The sequence below is a fragment of the Chinchilla lanigera genome, unplaced genomic scaffold (assembly GCF_000276665.1).
Source record: "Chinchilla lanigera isolate Chin_1 unplaced genomic scaffold, ChiLan1.0 scaffold00015, whole genome shotgun sequence".
NCBI classification, from domain to species: Eukaryota; Metazoa; Chordata; class Mammalia; order Rodentia; family Chinchillidae; genus Chinchilla; species Chinchilla lanigera.
In genome coordinates, this window is record NW_004955416.1 from 10,093,436 (window position 1) to 10,113,322 (window position 19,887).

At 48.1% G+C, this 19,887-nt stretch overlaps 2 protein-coding genes across 13 annotated transcripts in view; both read right to left on the reverse strand.

The window, feature by feature from the left end:
• Positions 1-19,833, reverse strand: part of Ppip5k1 (diphosphoinositol pentakisphosphate kinase 1) — a 39,030-nt gene extending 19,197 nt beyond the window's left edge. For 5 of the 12 annotated variants that reach the window (XM_013512454.1, XM_013512450.1, XM_013512451.1 and 2 more), the window contains exons 1-28: positions 18,420-18,450; positions 17,787-17,871; positions 15,986-16,082; positions 15,552-15,726; positions 14,770-14,965; positions 14,242-14,332; positions 13,932-14,017; positions 13,423-13,577; positions 13,191-13,292; positions 12,315-12,476; positions 12,088-12,209; positions 11,177-11,278; positions 10,839-10,925; positions 10,653-10,728; positions 10,348-10,457; positions 10,179-10,261; positions 9,883-10,014; positions 9,612-9,733; positions 9,142-9,324; positions 6,771-6,912; positions 6,033-6,256; positions 5,446-5,573; positions 5,149-5,263; positions 4,878-4,985; positions 4,215-4,331; positions 3,936-4,100; positions 1,879-2,028; positions 1,187-1,277 (exon numbers count right to left, since the gene is read on the reverse strand). In XM_013512454.1, coding sequence (XP_013367908.1) covers positions 1,187-1,277; positions 1,879-2,028; positions 3,936-4,100; positions 4,215-4,331; positions 4,878-4,985; positions 5,149-5,263; positions 5,446-5,573; positions 6,033-6,256; positions 6,771-6,912; positions 9,142-9,324; positions 9,612-9,733; positions 9,883-10,014; positions 10,179-10,261; positions 10,348-10,457; positions 10,653-10,728; positions 10,839-10,925; positions 11,177-11,278; positions 12,088-12,209; positions 12,315-12,476; positions 13,191-13,292; positions 13,423-13,577; positions 13,932-14,017; positions 14,242-14,332; positions 14,770-14,965; positions 15,552-15,698 — 3,196 coding nt within the window. In that variant the 5' untranslated portion in view covers positions 15,699-15,726; positions 15,986-16,082; positions 17,787-17,871; positions 18,420-18,450. The other 7 variants (XM_013512456.1, XM_013512455.1, XM_013512453.1 and 4 more) reach the window with 5 other exon arrangements.
• On the reverse strand, positions 19,128-19,887 carry LOC106148132 (the record flags this gene model as incomplete). Its single annotated transcript, XM_013512459.1, is given in 1 exon segment — positions 19,128-19,887. A coding segment is annotated over 1 exon segment (545 nt), but the record flags the coding sequence as incomplete, so codon positions are not given.

Genomic DNA, 19,887 nt, shown 5'->3' on the forward strand with positions numbered 1-19,887 from the left:
GATCCTCCTGCCTCAGCCTCCTGAATGCTGTAATTACAGGCATGTGCCACCATGCCTGGCTCTCTGCTTTAGTCACACTTTCACTTAAAAGGGCCAGATATACCTATCCATTTCCTCAGCCTATCTGAAACCTGTTCTTACTGGGATTCTTGGAAAGAGAAGTACCTATCACAGACCTAAACATTTATCATTTACTTCTCATGCCCCAAACCATCTACCTTATTTCAGAGATAGAGAAGGCAACCTACTTTCCTCAGATTAGCCTAGAAAGTTACCGAAACCTTTCTCCCCCTTGGGAGTCCAAATGCTGACCACTTTTGGGTCAAGAAATTAGGTGCCAAGGACAAAGGTAAGAGAAAAACAAGAGAACCTAAATACAGAGAACAATAGGACAAAATAAAAGAAGAACCAAGGGAACAAGTTCAGACCCCACACAGCTGTGTCTGACCTCCAGTTCTAGAACACACGGCACTGTGTTCGGAGACAGCCCCTCCCAAGGACCTCCTCCCCTCCCAAAGAATACAATACCCTCTGAAGCTTGGTCCTTCCTGTAGTCTGTGTTCTTAGAAAAGGTTGAATGATGTTCTCCATCCCTCTCCAGGGATCAAAAAATCAAGAGACATTCTCTCAAAGTCATGAGAAAAGCCTCTGCCACTACACCAGTTTCAGATTTGGCCCTCAATCTTCCGGAAGGAAAGGAAAAAAGTTACAGGATTAGGACAGGATGGAGGAGAGGGCATGGAGGGAGAGGGCCAGAGCAGGGTTGTGAAAAACACGGGCGTCAGAGGAACACATGGCACAGTCCTCCATGTGAGAGCTATGACAGTTACGGGGTCACAAGTACCTCTATTTATAGCTCTGTCACTGATAACTCTGAAGATTCAGAGTCTCCATGGCCCCTTAACGTCTGGGCGAGACTGGAAGGACAGATAAGGAATGAGAGGGAAAGCCAGGAAAATGCCCTTCAAGCAGGTACACAGGGGGCCTTCCGGGGATGAACCGATCATCTGTGATCCAGCTTCACACCTAACTACGGCTTTTTCCCCTTCATCCTCCCTCTCCCCACCTGGCAGTTCTACAGACCAGATGGTCCCAGCTCCCACAACAAAGATCTCCCACAATAAAACTCAAAGAACAGACAGACAACCCTTTGCAGTAACAGATGAGAGTCACTAGGAAGTCATACCTAGGCCACTCTGCTTCATCTCCGCTGGTGGCCGTGAGGAGGAGAAGAGCCGGTAGCCACCAGGCCTCGAGGAGGAAGTTTCAGAAAGCACCTGAACAAAAAAGACCCTCTGTTACCATTCTGCCACTTGACCCTGAAGTGTAAAACCCAAGCAGAATTCTTGCCCTTACAGAGTCAGGCAGCGTTAGAAAGTTTGGAAGAATAAAAGGATTTTTATGAGGGAAGAGAAATGGAAAGGGAGCCGACAGTATAGTTCAAGGAGGGACTGTCCAGGGAATCCTATGCTGCGAGGCCCTTCTAGTTCCAGAATGCCTATCCTCACAGCCCTCCCACACCAAATCTGAGAAGTCCTTATTCTCGGTACAACGGTGTCCCCCAATCTTGTGTGTCTCTACCTTAGACTCACACAGCCAGTCACAATGGTTCAGCCGCAAGAGTCCGATTACCCCCCGTCTCTCTGTGTGATGGCTGTGGTTGTTGCGACCATACTGGGTTCCTTATCTAAAACAAGAGGCCCTCCCCTCTGACAGTTGCACTCCTGAACACATGAAACAGAATTCTTCGAATACCCACAAGAGCTGACTGTGCAATCCTCAACGTACACACGGCCCACCTAAATAGTGTCCTGCACCCCTAGATCCCCAAAAGCAAAGACAGAAGGCAGGACAGGGAGGTGAGGCAGGGAGGGACACCTGTGTGCAGCACGCCAGGTGCGTGGTGGACACAGCCCGGGGCTGTAGGCCGATGGCTGGGGAAGGCCGGGGGAGGTCTCCTGACCGCCTGCGGCGCCGTCCCCTCAAAGGGATCAGGTCCAGGCTCCCCGTGCACTGCATGTTCATGACCTGCAATCAGACCGGGTAGGAAGCCGGTCATGGCTCCTTTCACTCTTAGGTTCCCAAAGCCCCAGTGCCCAAAGGGCAGAGCTAGGTAGAAGGCTAGAGAGGATCAGCAGCTAGGGCTCCGCTGCTATGAAGGTTTTTGCAATCTAAAATGGTTCAAAACTATGAGATGACAAGAGAGCAAGACAGGATGAAGGGAAGGGTGCCAGTGATAAGGATAAAAGAGTCCAATGCCCACAGAGCAGGGGCAGGAAATAATATTACAGGGCTGTGTGACCAAGGAGCAGAGAGAAGATCTGCTTGCAAATCTTGCTTGCAAATGAGGAGGAAATGCTGGGCAGTGACCATCCTGGATGAGCCAGGGTGTAAGCAACACTAGCAACTGAAAGAAAGGAATGCAATTACAACAGGAAATTTCCTAAAAGAAACTGACCTCATCAAATCATAGAGAGCTCTTCTTTGCCTATGTCTGTTGTACTTAAACCAGAAGAAAACAGGGGATCCTGCACAAGAGTGCCAGGGAGACCAGCAGACCATATGAACAGGAAAGACATTTAGGTGTGAAGATGCAGCATACTGACAGAAGATGATGTGTCATTCTGGCCATTCACTTTGGTTTACATGGGCACGTAGGGCACTGAGAGGATGACGGATACCAAGTTATACCTACACTGAAGACAGAAAATAATGCCTGCCCCACCTAAAGAAACTCTAAGCATTTACAATGTCAGTTCCACCTTAAAATAATGACGAAGTCAAGGATGAGTCCAGAAAGGAGATTGTAGTTTGTTTTCTCAGCTTTTTCCAAAATCTGAACTGTAAAACTCTGGCTGAATCTATGAAAGTCAGTTACAGATTCTTCTTAAATATCCATAAAATGGAAAAACCAGTTCCTCTAAGACAGGGACATGGCATAGAGCCAGCTGAGCAGATTCTTGGGTAAGAGCAATATCCAAGTCAGACAGTATCCCTGAGACGGATAAGTCATGGCATCAGAAAGGTATTATTGAGCCAAAGAGAGAAACAGTGTTTCCAGGAGCAAGACCAGAACAAATACCCCAAGACAGTTAGCTGGACATGACATGAGACTAGCAACAGTTCCTTCCTTTGGACAAACCTCAGCCAGAGAGAAAGAGCTCTCTAGACTCGTCCTATTTCTGAAACACCAGTAGAGATAACTCCAATGAGAATAAAGTGCCAGGCATTTGCTCATCTCTGTTGTAATTTTTACCCAGGCAACAAAGAGATGGAGTGACTTTTAATATTATGTTGTTATTATGGTTACTGTTTACTGAATATCAGTAAGGTAGATATTACCCACATTTTATATATGAAAAAAATGTGAGGGTTAGAGAAGTTAAAATCTCTATGTAAGGTCACACTGTTTCTACAAATCAGACTGGGATGTTACCCTAGAGTTTATGCTGTTTCCACTATATTTCCTTTTACTTCACTATTATTATTATTATGGGGGATCAGGGTCTTGCTATGCAGTTCAGGCTGGCCTTGAACTCGCTATGCAACCCAAGCTGGCTTCAAACTCTCAATGATTCTTCTGCCTCAGCCTCTAGAGTGCTAAGATTACAGGTGTGCGCTGCCACATCCGGTTTCTATTTCCTTTTAAATAACTGCCTTTTTGAATTCACCAGAGTCCCCCTCAATTTCATTTTCTTTTTTTTTCAGTTTCATTTCTTAAAACCCTTCTCTCTCAGGAACCTCTCACTGGCAACTCTCAGAAGTAGCAACCAGCTTAAAGTTCTCCTGGGACCAACTAGGCGAGAGCGATTAAGCCAAAGGATCAGTCAGGGCCTGGGAACGTTTCAGGTCCGAGAGTCTCCTCAAGGAGCTTCAGAGGATACACGGATAATGTGTTTCCACCCCTTCCCCCCCTTCCCAGGCCCTCCCATTACCTCCATAGAGCCGGCTTTGCGGTTACGAATGAGGGGTGATCTCCGCGGGAGCCCAGGGCCCTCGGGCGGCTGGGGTGAAGTCTGCAGCGCCCGGTCTGGCTCATCTGCCGCCTTCCCTGGGCACAGGTTCTCCATGCTGCCTTGGTCTGTTTTCATCTCCTCATTCTGTTCAATGATAGGCACGCATGGCTTCCACCCTTTCAGTCCCCAGTTCCCCAGCCCTCAGCACCCTATGTCAGCGCCCGCCGCCTGCTTCCCGAGTGCTCGTCTCAGACCCACCTCGGAAGAGGCCGGGCGGAATCCACAGCCAGCTGGGGCGCTGCCTTCTTCCTCAACACCTTTTACGCCAGGGCTGAAATGCAGCTCCACGTGGAACCGCTCCTCTGACAGGGGATCCTGCAGGATACCACCAACAAAGGGCCAGTTGAGAGAAGCCCAGTATGGGTACCACCTTTCAGGCAGGGGCAACAGAGAGGAGCTCAAGGAGATGCATCCTCCCAGGGCTGAGGTTCCGAGTCTCCCCATCCCTTTAACGACTATCTGCTAGAGAATCCTCACTCCCTCACGCTCCACCATTGGCAATTCACCTCTCCCCATGACAACCTTTCCCAGCCATCTCCCACAGTTCATTTTGATACAGTCACTACAGCATATTAAAGATATCTTTGTAACATCAGAGGCAAAAGGCACATGTACAACCATATGCGAGGGAAAAGACTCATAGAAGTGTCCAATATTTTCCTCCTTAATGGCAGAACCATGTCCTGGGATTAGCTCTCGGGCTCAACACACTTCCTGTCCCAGCAGGAACCTCCTGGACGCTGTGTCCTTCTGTGCCTAGGTGCCACATATAGCTGGGTTGTACAGATTCCAAGGATGGCTTTCCTTTTTAAGGAAGTAGCAAGAAGGAGCTTCTCCTCAGCGCACCTGTTTGGTCCTCACCTGCGTGTTATCCTCATAAAGCATGATAACAATCTGGGTCATGTAGTTGAGCTCTGAGATGGCGCTCAGGTAAGCCAAAGCTCGCTGCCACTGTGTGTCTTGGGTCTCCTACCAAACAGAGAAAGCGCTAAGCCAGTGCCTAGCACAGGGAGTGAGGGAATGGGCGGGGCACCAAGGACAACAGGGAAAGCTTGCAGAGAAAGAAAGGAAGAGCAGAGCAAGAATGCCAGGGAAAGAGGTCACAAGCTCAAAGGAGAAGGAGGGTCCTTACATCGAGGAGCCCCCCATAACGAAAGACGCTGAGTAGGGAGTGGACGTGGCTCTCGCTGGTAAAATAGAGCCGTGTTCGAACGTGGCGGCCTGGGGAGAGCACCCCGCGGGAGTACCTGAGAGGACAGCTCTGTCACACACACCATCGCTCCGCAGACTCCCTCCTCCCGCCTCAAGGGCTTCTCCCACCCTCTCCCTCCCAGGACTCCTTCTTGGTTTCCCAAGCCACCCCAGCCCTGATGCCCCAGGGCTCCCAACAGCCCTCCCTCCAGCCAGCGCCCCTCCCGGCCTCCCTCACAGGGGGTGCAGCTTGTTGACAGACTCATCCTCGTGGGTTCTCTGCAGGTCAAGCAGTATCTTGCGCAACAGTGGGAGACAGAAGCCCACGGCAATTTCCAGCTTCTCCTCCTGACTGATCCCGTACTCCTAAGGGGCCGTCAGTCAGAAATAAACACCTCAGTGAGTCTTGCTCTCCTCCTGCCTCACACTCCTTCACCTTGAGTCTGAGGCTTCTTTCCTATCTGCCTCCTTCCCCCTTGACAGGCATCTCCTCATTTAGCCTCTTGCTCTTACCCAGAGCCAGAGAGGACTCTGGGAATTGTAGCAACACAACTAATTCCTTCTCTAAGTTTTTAAGTATTACCTTCACATGTCAGTAATACTGCTTCTCTTCTGTTGCTACCACTGGTTACTTCTTTTTTTTTTTTTTTTTTTTTGTACCAGGAATCAAACTCAGGACCTTGTGCTCGCCAGGCAGGCGCTTACGCCTGCTATCTCCCTGGCCCGCCTCCTTCTCTAAGTTTTCTTCCTCTGGTTCCCACATCATCCTCCTTGCACCTTCTCTCCTCCCTAGACCCCTATCTTAGACGCCCGTGTGACACACACCTGAGGAATGACCACATCCGCCAGTGCCTTGGAGAGGCGCAGCAGCTCAGCTGTGCCCTGGAGGCCCAGGCTACCATTGTGCTGCACGTCGTACTTGACACAGTCGTAGATGTCGGGGATCTTACTGATATCGTAGCGCCCACTCTTCTGCCGAAAGTCACGCTCCAGCTTGCTCCAGCGCTGCAGCATGAGCTCTAGGGTCTCACTGTGGTAGAGCTGCAGGTCTTGGAGGAAGGGAGGAAGTCAGATAGAGCCAAAAAGTTGAGCTCCAACAGAAGACGCTGACAACTTGAGTACAACCACAGGGTGAGATGCTTTGTCTCAGACAGCTAGGAAAAGACATAGGTGTGCCTGAGAAATGCATCCAGGCCTGAGACCTTAAAAGGAAAACAGGCCAGGCATGGTGGTGAAAACCTGTGATCTCTGCACTCAGGAGGCTGAGGAAGGAGAACTGCTGTGAGTTGGAGTCTAGCCTGAGCTACAAAGTGAGTTCAAGGCTGGTCTGAACTACATAGCAAAACTCTATCTCAAAAAGACAAAAAACAACAGCAAAGAAAAGGAAAACAAGCCAGGCATGGTGGCACACACCTGTAATCCCAGCACCTGGGAGGCTGAGGCAGAAGGATCACTGCGAGTTCAAGACTAGCCTCGGCTACAAAGTGAGCTCAAGGTCAGCCTGGACTACATAGCAAGACCCTGTCTCAAAAAAAAAAAGACAGAAAAGGAAAACACACTTACCTACAGATTTGGGGTCCTGCATCCGCTCCCGGATCTGGTGGGTGAGGTTTTCAATCAGGGCAAATACCTGATCACAGACTTTCACAGGGTTCTGAATGACAGTCATGGAGTTAAGCAGGGAAGTGCTTCCAGTGGGAGCCAACTGTGGGGAACAGAAGAAAGGCAAGACAGGTTGGCGCCAGTTGCCGGATTCCTATGACTTCTTATAAAGAGACCAACTGCAACACAGAGCTGTCTGTTGGCTAACCTCAATGAGTAGCTTAGGCTACTGGACATATTAGTTTTAGGGCTTTCAGATGACCATTCTACCACAGTCAACTAGAGGAGGCACTCTTAAACATCTTGGAGTTCAGAGAAAATAAAATATACCTTAGTTCTTTTCTTGGGGGCTCTAAAATACAAATGGAAAGTGTTAGGGAAAAAAATTAAACCCCAAATCCCTCAAAACTCTCTGCCGATTGTTTTCATGACTAGATACTAGAGGCATCTTTCATGGACCTAGAGTAAAGTGTCACCTAAGTCCTGGGTTTCAACTCATGCTTCGAGGACAGTCACAGTCAATAAGGAATAGGGAGAGAGAAAGGAAATTGTACTAGTAGGGCAAGGAAAAAGACTGTAGGGGAAATGCACAATTCTACCCAAAGCCTCACACATTTCATTCTTGTTAGCAAAAGGGAGCAAAGGAGAGAGGGAAAGTTACCCCAGATTTTTTTGATTTAACACTGAACAACAACCGGGTGTGGTGGCACATGCCTGTAATCCCAGCACTTGGGAGGCTGAGGCAGGAGGATCGTTGTGAGTTCGAGACCAGCCTGGGCTACAAAGTGAGCTCAAGGCCAGCCTGAACTGCATAGCGAGACCCTGTCTCAAAAAAAACAAACAAACAAACACTGAACAATGGACTAGAAAACAGGTGAGCAAGACTTTCCCCTTATCAAGTCCTGCTCAAAGGGAAACATAACAAATGCAGGCAATGTGCTCAGCCACTGACTGAGCTCATTTAAGAACCTGTCAGAAATAATTACACAACAGTGTGGATATGCTTAACGCCAGTGAACTGTATACCCAAAAATGGTCTAAGTGGTATTACAATTTAAAAAGATAATTGCCAGGTATGGTGGCTCATGCCTGCAGGCCCAGCTACTTGAGAGGCTAAGGCAGGAGGATCACTTGAACCTAGGACTTAGAGGCCAACCTGAACAACATAGTGAGACCCCCATCTCAAAATAATATTTAAAAGCAAACAACCTATCAGAAATGAGGAGAGGGACTGGGGAAAACCACTGCCTGGTCCCCAGCAGCCTGGGTACCTGGGAAACAGGATGACCACTTTGGGTGTCAGCACCCACTGGGATGAATGCTGAGACTGTATTCTGTGGCCGTTACCAGCCTGGGCTCTGGAGTTAGAATGTGTGGTTCACACTAACTGTACCTTGGGAAAGTTGCTTAAGTTCTTTAGAGACTAGGTTTCCTCCTCTGTAACACAGGAGAAAAGCAGTATGGTGCAAACAGTCCTTGTGATGGGTTAAAGGCAGCCATTAATTCTACTGTTTCCTCCCTTCCCTTGCATCCAGGCTGGCCCCATAACTGCTTACCCAATAAAAAATAACAAATTTACATTGTGCTAATTCTGGGACTACGCTTTAAGAAGGCTGAAAGCTCCTGCTTTTGGGAAGCTCTAAGCCACCACAAGTTAAGTCCAGCTACCACGCTAGAGAAATCACAGGAAGAAAACGTGAAGAGGACAGGCCCTGAGAACACAAGCACAGCGCAGAGGAGGAGCATGCTGGCCGGCTGCCCAGGATCCCAGGATCCCAGTCTGGCTTCCAGACAGCTCCAGCCCCAGTCAACATCTGGCTGCAAGTTTAAGAGCCCCCATGAAGACTAGCTGAGTCCAGAACTGCAAGAGATAATAAAACGGTCGTTTTTAGTTACTAAGTTTTGGGGTCATTTTTTTACATAGCAATCACTGAAATGTTCTTCTATTCGTCTTGGGATCTGATGTATTTTGGAATTGAAAATTTTCTGGACTTTTGAAGTTAAAACAGTGCATAAGCCATATGTCATATGATATCTCCAACGAGGCTGATGCAACACCAAATACATCGATATTTCTGTAGCAAAATGTGACTATTTACACTGAGTGAGAAAAATAAGGCTTATCATCTTAGGATGGTGGATGTTAGGTTCAGCTGCAAGTCTTAATGCCCAAACTATAGTCTTCTTCATTTCTGAAACCTAGACACGTGCTTATCTCACAGCGATGCTGTGAGGATACGTGAAATAAGTGTGAGAGTAGCTAAAACAGTGCCTGGTAAACATTATTATTTAGAATTCTAGGAAGTGGGTGCAGGGGTAGGGAGAGCCTGACCTGGCCATAGTCCTCGGGGCCAAAGGGCGCATCCTGCTGCAGAATGTGATGGAGCCGAGCCTTCACCCGGTGCTGGCAGCTGCTCAAGGACTCCCCGTCACTGTCCAGGAGCCCATTCATGTTGGCACTCTTCACCATTTGTACCAAAATGGGCGTCAGCTCCCCTTCTAGAGCCAGCAGGCCCTGGAAGGGAAGCCAGGGCACATTAGTTTCCCTTCCAGGACAGTCTTTTTAGGTCTTCCTGATCCCAGAGTCACACAGGAGCTGGTCTGAAGAGCTGGGGTATAGGGTCAGGGGCCTACTCCCACCAACCCTTTCCAGCTCCTCAGCAGGAGCTAAGGACAGTGTCAGACATGAGTAGAAACTTCTGAGTTGGCACACAAATGCCTTTCACATTTCCCAACTAGCTATCCAGTCTCTGCGTCTCCACCTAACAAAAGCTGGGGCTGAGAGAGAACTACAGTACACACCTTGGCAAAGGCGGCAGCAGTCATCTGGACACGGCCCTCATCAGAGGCATAGATCTTGAGGTCATGGCGGAAAGTGCTATGAAGACGAAGCAGCCCACAACCAGGAAAGCCAGCATAGTCACCTGGGGCAAAAGGGAGGACCAGGAAGAGAATGGATATGTTCTTCTCCTCTACCTCCGTCACCACCTCTGCCCCTCTTTCCCCCCAGCTTGTCCTCTGATCACCTGATCGGCCCTGGTAGTATTTCCACCTCTCTCCCCCAAACACTCACCCTGCCCTCCAGGGTACATGCAGCGAAAAGCTCGTCCCAGCTCCTCAGCCTGAACACGGCCATCCGGAGTCAGCTCTCCACCCCACTTCAGCACCAGCAGCAGGGACGGGGCTAGAGCCACCCTCTGCGGATCTGAGGGAAGATGGTGCAGAGAATAGGCTTACATCTAGGGAAAATGGCAGAATATCTAAATGTGGGGTCTACTGAGACCATAAAAGTAATTTCAGGCAGAGGCCATTCCCAGATTCAAGGATAAAAGATCTGAGTGGTTAATGGAAAAAGAGATTATATTTTACCTTGCCCCTCATTGGAAGCTTTCACTCCATGAGGGTAGTAAGTCAGCTGCACCTTCCGGTTGATACCTGAGAAGTGGCCGTACCTACAGGATAAAGTCACACTTGCCTTTATGCCCCGGGACCCCAGTTCTCCCTGTTACTGGCTCCCTTTTGCTACCCGCTTTCTCACATCTCCAACACGGACTTCAGCTGCTCTAGCTTCCCGGTCTTCTCCTCGATCTCACCACTTGGCTCTTTCTCCAGTTCAGCCAACAACAGCCTTGTGATGTCCAGAACCTCCTAGAGGAGTTAACAGGGTATCCATACAGGAGGCCACATTCTGGTCAGTTACAGGGTCTCACTGTGTAGTGCGCTGCCTTGAACTCAAGGCGACCCTCCTGCCTCAGCCTCCTGAGTGCTGGGATTACAGGTGTGTGCCACCACCTTCTTTTTTTCCCACAGCGCTACTCCCTCTGGTCAGATTCACCACCTTACCTGGAGTTGCTCAGGTCGCTTGAGTTTTAATTTCCCAGTCTTGTATCCACCATATTTTTCAAATAAAGTGAAAAACCTAGAGTCAAGAGAAGCACCGAGACAACCATAGCTTCTCAGAGCTGTTCCCACACAACCTCCCTTAAGACCAAATCAAAAAAGAAGACCAAATCAGTACGTGCTTCCTACCTTGGGTGTGTCACCTCCATTTTCATCTTCTGCTTGGGGGTGCGGTCCCCATGACGGATAATTGCAATGACACAACGGAGTTCCATCCTAAGACCAGGAATCTCTCAGACTCTCTCCCACCCCACCGTCCCCTCACCTCCATCACCATAGCCTTTTGGACACATATAACAAGAGGTAAACATGGATCTGACACTGGGATAACAGTAGAGTTAAGAGAACTACAAGAGGCCCAGGCCCTCCTAGTTAATACTATATAGGTTATAAAGAAACAACTGCGTGGATGAAGAAATCTCAAGTGTCCTACATAAGTCACTCCAGATCTTTTTACTTTTGCTTACATAGTGCCAGAGGTGGTAGGGACAATGGGAATATCCTCTGCTTCTGTGGGGATGGACCATGGGATCTGGAACTGTGGAGCGAGCTCTCGCATGATGGTGTTTCTACAGGAGAAACAAGAGAAAGCCCTGTGAAGATGAATGACCCAGAGCTACACATAGGAATGAAGCTCACAAAGACAAGCATGCTGCAGAACGAATTCAAAGTCCGAAAATATGCAGACAAATACCACCACATATGTGGTGGAAACATAAGTAAATGCCGAAGGATGAAACACAGCAAAGTAAAGATTGTGACTCCCTCTGCGTGTGGCAGAGGGGAAATAACCAGGGAGGGGGATTCAGGGGTCTGTATTAACAGCTTCTCCTTCAACTGAGTAGTCTTTGGAGAGCACTGCTATATTTATGGGTGCTCACCATCGCCATCGTTCCTTCCGTACTTTTGAATGGTTTAAACATTACATGATGATTTTTTTAAAGCCGAGTTGCAGAACCGTAGCACAGTATGATCACATTTAGTGAAGGAGTTTATTTCCCCAAGGCAGAAAAGATCATCTATTATATCTAAAACTGTTCACAGTAGCCACAGCTAAGGACTGCAGTGTTGAAGAGACAAAGGGGCAGAGAGACCCTTTTTCTTTTCTTCCTTTTAAATTATGTTTATAATATTGAAAATAAAGCAAAATTTCTTTTAAATTTAAGTTTACTGGTACATTTTAGATATACACAAAGATCACGTTCATCACGGGGAGGTGGTTCTTCTTTTTCCCCATTCCCCTCCCCTTCCTTCAATTCCTCTCCTTCTCCTTATTTACAAAAGCTTTGTTTCCATTGTTTTCTATCTATTCTTTTTTCTTTCTTTCGACTCCTACTCTAAGTCCAGTGTCACCATCCCAGACCATTATGTCTCTTACCCCAGAATCTTGGCACAGTCATCATAGTATTTCATTGAATTCTTGACAAAACTGAAGCCATTGACATCACACACAAAGGAGTGACCATTGGCCCGAAGCAGGTCAAAGCCACAAACTGTTTGCTGCAGGTGAAATGGGCAAGATGAGAAAAGAGAACCACTCCTCCTTTGCAGACCCCTGCTCCCATCCCTGCCCCGCACTCCCCAACCCCATGGGCTCTCTACTACCTTGAAAGCTACACAGACTTTCCTGGCCACCAACTTTTCCATGGCAGTCAGCATGACTGGGTATCGAACCTCTTTCCCCTCACTGTCTCGTTCCACCTTCCCATCCAAAGCTGGAGATTTCCTAGCTTCAGCATGGGCATAATCTGGCCCCACTGTGTACACCTGCAGGTACATAGCATCACTGAGTACGCCCACAGCTCACCCTGTGTACGAGAAAACAGTATGAGCACTAGGTCTGCAGACTAGTTTCAGAGTGAAAAACCAAAACAAATAAACACTGACCACCAAGAATAAGTAGATTGATTTTTATCATGGAGCCCTACTGCAGTATTATCATGAAGGTTTCCCCTCGAGACTCTAGCATTATCCACCTAATCCTTTTTTTTTTTGGTACTGGGAATCAAACTCAGGACCTTGCACCTGCCAGGCAGGCGCTTGTGCCGTGGAGCTATATCCTCGGCCCTCTAATCCTTATTAAAAAATAATCTATCAACATTATACCATTTCCCATGCGCCCTTGCCATTGCTCTAATAGTGAAAATGGAACTGTCTACATTCCCCACTCCTCTTCAGTTGAATATGAATCAAACTGATTCACACTGTATTTTCTTTTTTTTTTTTTCTTTTTTTTTTCACACTGTATTTTCTAAGACTCCTTCCACATACACTTCTACCTGCTTCCAAGTATCCCCACCTACACCCAGACATTTGGAACTTCTTAAATTGCCGTGTCCAAAGGTGGACATGGTGGCGCACCCTTGCAATCCCAGCACTCAGGAGGCAGGAGGATCACCACCTATTTTGAGTTTGAGGCCAGCCTGGGCTACATAGCAAGACCTTGTTAAAAAACAAAAAAATCCCTGTGTCCAACATAACCTTGACATCTGTGCCATCTGTTGGCATAAACTCCTCATAGATGTATGACCCTGTCTTTCGGACGCTGCTCTCAGGAGAATAAACGCTGCTTCGGCTGCCAATCTTCAGGAGAAAAAGGAAGAAAAAACACGTTACCTCAACACTCTACCCTGCCCCTAGATTCTCCAGCTCCCTTCCCCACAATTTGTCATGTTCTACCTCTGACTCCCCAGATGCTCGACCATCTCCCCACCTTACGGAAGAGGCGCTGGCTCCCTCCTCCAGCTGAGCTGGGGTAGTAGATGTAAACATTGTGGTCCTCTGCACTCACTGGCTTCTCCACAAAGGGCTTGGGGAAGACGGCACCATTGACCTCGACCTGGTCTTCACCTTCTATCAAGTTGCACTCTGCAGAGGGGGTATGGGGTCACTCTTAGGGCCTAAGATTGTAGAATATTCCCAGTTCCCACTTCTAGAGATGATTTTAATCTCTACATCACTTGTAGAGATGATTTTAATCTCTACAACCCTCAAATCCCTCTGAGTATCTCTTAGTGACAGATACAGTAGTATCTATATATGGTACACAGAATATCTGTACAATGGGCCCAAGCTCTGTCCAAAACAACTGGCCTCTCACCCTACCATAGCCCAATAACCCCGCCTCCCAGTTTAGGCGGTATAAGAGGTGTCTAGGGGACAGAAATTGGGCAAAGTCACGAAGAGTAAGGTGGGAAAGTACAGGCAGAAACAGGTACTCACCCTCGGGCCGGGCAGGGTCACGGTTGAGCACAGCATATCGAGGCAGATCAATACCCTCCTCCTGCAGGATCCGGTACACCTCCCTCCTGTCACCCCCAAATCAGTTAGCTGGGAGTGCGGGTGGGTGGGTAACTAAGGGGAGAGGCTAGGGGCTTCATTGCACAGGGATTGGAAGACACTGAGGCATAAAACTCAACAGGGAAGGTACAAAAATTAAGTGCGTTTGTTTGGCTCTGCCCCCACCAGAGTGTGTTCCCAAAGTGGGCATGATCTCAGGGTCACCATCCCACGGGCCCACAGAAAGCTGTACCTGTCTTGGATGTAATACTGCATGGCCAGATCATTGATAAGAAAGGGGTTTCGAAGCTTGGAGTAAGCAACAGCTTTGTCCAGGGGAAAGCCTGGGACGGAGAAAGAAAATAACCAAAGAAAGCAAGCAAAAGAGATGGAGAGAGAAAACAACAAGAGACAGAGAAACATTCTAAAGCTAATAGCTGCCACTGAGCTCCTCCACCCAATCAACCTATATCACTTCCCCTTCTGCCCAACTTCTAAGTCTGGGTAGGAAAAAAAATTTTTTAAATTGTATTTAAGGTCCTTCTAGAGATCCAATTCTGTTAGAGAGCCTAAAGGCCTTAGAGCTATCCTGAAAGACAGAAGATGGGTCTCAACTCTACCCAGCCACTCCTCCAAGATGTAGAGAATGCACCTCCCTTGGCATTGTTCCCCTACTGTGTTGGAGGAGCTGATGGCCTCTTTACTAATAAGATAGTAAGAAACTCACCCCCAGCCCAGCACTCCCACCACATCCTCCCTACCCTCCTTGCCGGACCCCAACCTTTGGAGTGGAAAGAGATGAGGCAGTGGCAGGATGGCCAGTTCTCCACAGGTTCATTGAGGATCACATCTTCTCCCAGGATGATAACAGTCAGGTAGTCAAATCTACAGAGCCGCTCTAGGATTTGGGTCATTGGCTTGGACTTGGATTTCTTGGTCATGGCACAGATGCCAACAATGATCTGAGGTTCAGGAGGCTGTAGGAGAAAGTGCTATCAGGAACTCAGAACTTCTCACTTAGATCACCCCCTGGGGAACACTGCCTCATCTCCCCAGGGCAGTCTCTTGTCAGGACATTGGATCTACATGTCTTGTCAGGACACTGGTGCCTAACTTTGGTCTGGGCTGGGGTATAGCTAGGGATTTCCCACTGCCCATGGAGTAGGAGCCTTCCTGCTGAAGAGCCAGAGAACCAGTAATCGTGAGACAACAGGAGGAGGCATTTGAGTAGGAGTTCCAAAGAGAGGCAATCAATCCATCTCCACTGCTCCTCCCCTAACCCAGGAGAGGGCCTGTGCAGGACAGGGCGTCTATGCATTTGGAAAGAACCACGAGGTGTCCCTGTCCAGCAGAATCTCATCTCTCAGCCAGGTGTGGTGGAGCACGCCTGTAGTCCCAGCATTCGGGCAGGAGGATCGCCATGAGTTCAGGGGCAGCCTGGCTACATAAGCGAGTTCAAGGCCAGCCTGCACTACACAGTAAGACATTGTCTCAAAAAAAAAAGAAAAGAATCTCTATGGCAGGAGACCCAACACCAAGTTATATGATCTCCCCCAGTCTTACCACTTCATCTTCCTCATCCTCAAGTAGCTCACTGTCACTCTCTTCTGTCCTCATGCCTGTCCCACGGGTGCCCAGCCCCTCATCTCCAGCTCCAAGGAAGAAGTGGGCCGTGGTGCTCTCGTCCTCACTGGCCGTCAGCGACCACATCCCCACTGGAGCACCCACTCATCCCGCTCTGCAGAGGTGGGAACCCCATCAGCTCGGAATCCAAACCCCTTGGCAGTGGGTGGGAATAGGATATGGGGAACTAGAAAATAAAGAGGGAACTTCAAGGGTACAAGCGGAAACAGGAAACAAAGCTACGGGAAGGAGGATCAACAAGTAAGCAGGCTATGGACTATGATTTGAAATTACTTAAAAGCCATAAAAGGAAAGCCCCCCTCACCCCACCCCAATGAAGAAATTAGTAAGAGGATCAGGATATTAAGCCTTACGGTGCTGGCATGTCCCTGATTCTGCCAGCCGGAAACAACGTTAACTCCAGGCAACAAATGGGAAAGGCAGTTCTTCAAGGAAGGCTACTGCTGACTCCTGCCAGAAGAGAAGATCAGAACAACACTTCAAAGTCTGGCTTCATTCCACAAGGTTCTTAGCCCTTCTCTACCTCCCCACAGTAGTGATAAACTCAAAGATTTAATTCAAGAGCGGAGGAATGAAACAATTCAGTTGCCTTTGTTCTTAAAACCCATCTTCATTACTAACAAGGATTGGTTTAAAAACCCTTCTTGAGCCAGGCGTGGTGGCACATGCCTGTAATCCCAGCACTCAGGAGGCTGAGGCAGGAGGATTGTTGCGAGTTTAAGACCAGCCTGGGCTACAAAGTGAGTTCAAGACCAGCCTGAACGGCATAGTGAGACCTTGTCTCAAAAAGACAAAAAAATAAAAAACCATTCTGTGAGGGTCTCCTCCATTCTAAGCATTATATCGGAATATTAAAGTCTAAGCCGGGCACGGTGGCACATGCCTGTAATCCCAGCACTCGGGAGGCAGGGGCAGGAGGATCATTGCGAGTTCGAGGGCAGCCTGGGCTACAAAGTGAGTTCAAGGTCCGCCTGAACTGCATAGCGAGACCCTGTCTCAAAAAGACAAGAAACAAAATAAAATAAAATAAAATAAAGTCTATGACCCCAGCTCTAAGTTCAGGGAAAGAGGCCTAGTGCTAGGCAGATTGCTGAAGATGCAAGCATCTCCCCAGCGGACTCCAGTCCATCCTTAAACTGAAACCACAAGCTGGGCCTGCTTGTGTATGCCTGTAATCCCAGCACTTTGGAAGGCTAAGGCAGAAGGATCACTTCAAGTTTGAGGCCAACCTGAACTACACAGTGAGACTCCGTCTCAAAAAACAAAAATAAAAACAAAACAAAGCAAAAAGTGTAAACTGAAACCACAATGTTTTATCTACTATCCCCTGATACTACTAAGACCAGTGTTGGCCTAGGGCAAGCTCTTTCATATCAGGAGCCACAGTGAGAAAACAAAAGATCCTGCCTAAAACCGTATCAGTAAGAACATCTGAGACTATAACTTGAGTCAGACTAAGCTGCAAGTGTCACTTCCGCATACACACACCAAGAGGTGTGGCTCTCACCAGCTGTGATTTTCCTGTAAGGGGACATTTGGCTGAGACACTTGTCTTGGGACGCTGCTACTGGCATCTGGTAAGCAGAGGGCAAGGGTGCTGTTAAACATTACCAAAAGTATATGATGTCCCCCAAAACAAAGATGTCAATATGTCCCAAATGTCAATAGTGCCAAAGTGGAGACATCCTGGTGTAGAGAAATGCTTCTCTGTAACAATACCTGTGCAAGGCTGTTCTTCACCATCCTAACCTCACTGTTGCCCATGGAAAAAATGAAAACAATTCAGATGCCATAAACAGAACAATGGATAAATACAAGGCAGTATATAGAAATAACAGACTAATAGTAACGTTAAAAATAGACCAGAGGGCCAGGGATATAGCTCAGTGGCACAGCGCCTGCCTGGCAAACACAAGGTCGTGAGTTCCATTCCCAGTACAAAAAAAAAAAAAAAAAAAAAGAACCAGACCTACATGTAATGAATGGACAGTTTCCAAATGCAAACCACAGAGATATGCAGACTACAACTCCACTTGTATAAGTAAACAACATTACACATTTTATGACTGCATATATAATTAGGAAAAGTATAAAAACACAGACTAGGAAGAAAGACAACAAATTTATGATATAATCTGGGCTGGTGGCTCATACCTGCAATCCCAACACTCTGAGAAGCTGAAGTAAGAGGACGGCAAGTTTCAGCCACGCCTGGGCAGTTTAGCAAGTTAGCAAGACCCTGTCTCAAAATAAAAATGAGCTGGGGATGTAGCCCAGTACAAAAGCCCTGGTATTCCCAGTAATACACACACACACACACACACACACACACACACACACACACACACTTCTGTTAGCGGCTACCTTTGAGGAAAAAAGGTAAATGGAAGAAAATTCACATGGTACTTCACAACCTCACCTATATTTATTTCAATTTTTAAATAGATCTGAAGCAAAGGTTAACTTATGTTAATAGTGAATTGTAGGAACATGAGCACCTGTTATTATTTTCCAAAAATAAAACTGAGTCACATATCAGCAATTTCCTATGGTCTCCAAAAGTTCTCAGAAACACTGATGGACAACTCTAATAAAAGTCACAAACTCCTTAAGTAAATGAATTAATTTAGTCTTCTAGGCTTTGAAAATAATCTCCAATAATTACTGTCTCTATTTTTATTTTAAACTGTTTCATTACAACTGGGGTTTGTAGCTTTGATTAGAAAGTTAGGCCAGCCAGGGATATAGCTCAAGCCGGGGATATAGCTCAGCGGCATAGGCGCCTACCTGGCAAGCATAAGGTCCTGAGTTCGATTCCTGGTACCAAAAAAATAAAAAGTGTGAGTTAAAAAGAAAAAGAAGCCTAGAAAGTTTGGCCCGCGGCTGGGGATTTAGCTCAGCGGCAAAAGCGCCTGCCTGGCAAGCGCAAGGTCGTGAGTTCGGTTCCCGGTACCAGAGAAAAACCAAAAAAAAAAAAAAGAAAGTTTGGCCAGGCGTAGTGATCCATGCCTGTAATCCCAGCACTTGGGAGGCTGAGGCAGGAGGATCACTGCCAGTTGGAGGCCAGCCTGGGCTACAAAGTGACCTCAAGGCCAGCCTGAACTGCATAGAGAGACCACCACGGCCAGCTGTGCCCTGCGTTCTCACATGAGCTATTTCTTTGAACTCCTTTTAGTGCTATGACCAGATTTCCATGATTTGTGGCATTCCCGAGGTTCCTGCATAGTTTCACCCATTAGAATTTTGTTGCACTCTGACGCAGGAGCTTTTTCTCTTGTCTAACGTTCCTAACCCTTTGCCCTTGATTCCACTATGTCCTTCCTGGACTTTTTCTTTACTGAAAATGCAGTCATGCTCTTGAAATTTTATTACAACTGCGTAACGAGGGTTGGTAAATAATAGGGAAGAAGAGTTTGCTCACCAGTACGGGCTAAAGAGAGATGAAAGGCCGAATTCACAGTTAACAAAGCTAAAATATAAGTCTGACAGAAATAGCTGTGAAATAAGCCAGGATTTATTTATATGTACCTCCGGGAGAAGTTGGATTTTAATATGGCGTTCCCAAAACCACATCCGTTCTCTATGCTCTTTCCCGGTCATCCTCCTCCCATTCTCTCCCATTGCTGCAAAAGCAAACCTCAGGCTCTACCCTGGGCTAACGGGCAGTCTTGTGCAGTGAACAGGGAGAGACAGGCAGGTGGGCGATCTTCTCAAGAACACATGGGTGACACCAGGTCTGCAGATCGGTGGAAGGAAGGCGAACCAGGCAACTCCTCCGTCCTCTGCAACCGAGGATTGCTTGCATAGTCCTCCAATTTCTTAAACCGCCTTGCGGTGGATGGAAGGCTCGTCCCTGGTAAAGGAGTACTTCCAACACAGACAATCTCCTCGGCCGCCAGCACGGTCGCTTTCCACTCTGAGCAGCGGCTCTCGCGTCTTCCTGAATGACACTTCACAGCCTCCGCGCGCACATCTTCTGCCGCCGCTCTGCCGCCCGCTCCCGGCCTGCCTCCCTCCCCGAGTGATTCCCAGGACTCTTCCCCGACCCCCGGCCACCCCCCACTGCGCGACCCGTCATCCAAGCAGTCAGCGCCCCCGACTCTCCGCTCACGGGTCCCCCGGGATTCAAACGGACCTTGCAGCCCGCGCAGGAGTCGCCACGCTCGGGGACATCCTCCCACCGAGCCCAGGCCCCACAGTGCCTGCCTGGGCTGCCCTTTCCGAAAGCCCCTGCCCTCCGCAGCGCCCACTCCCG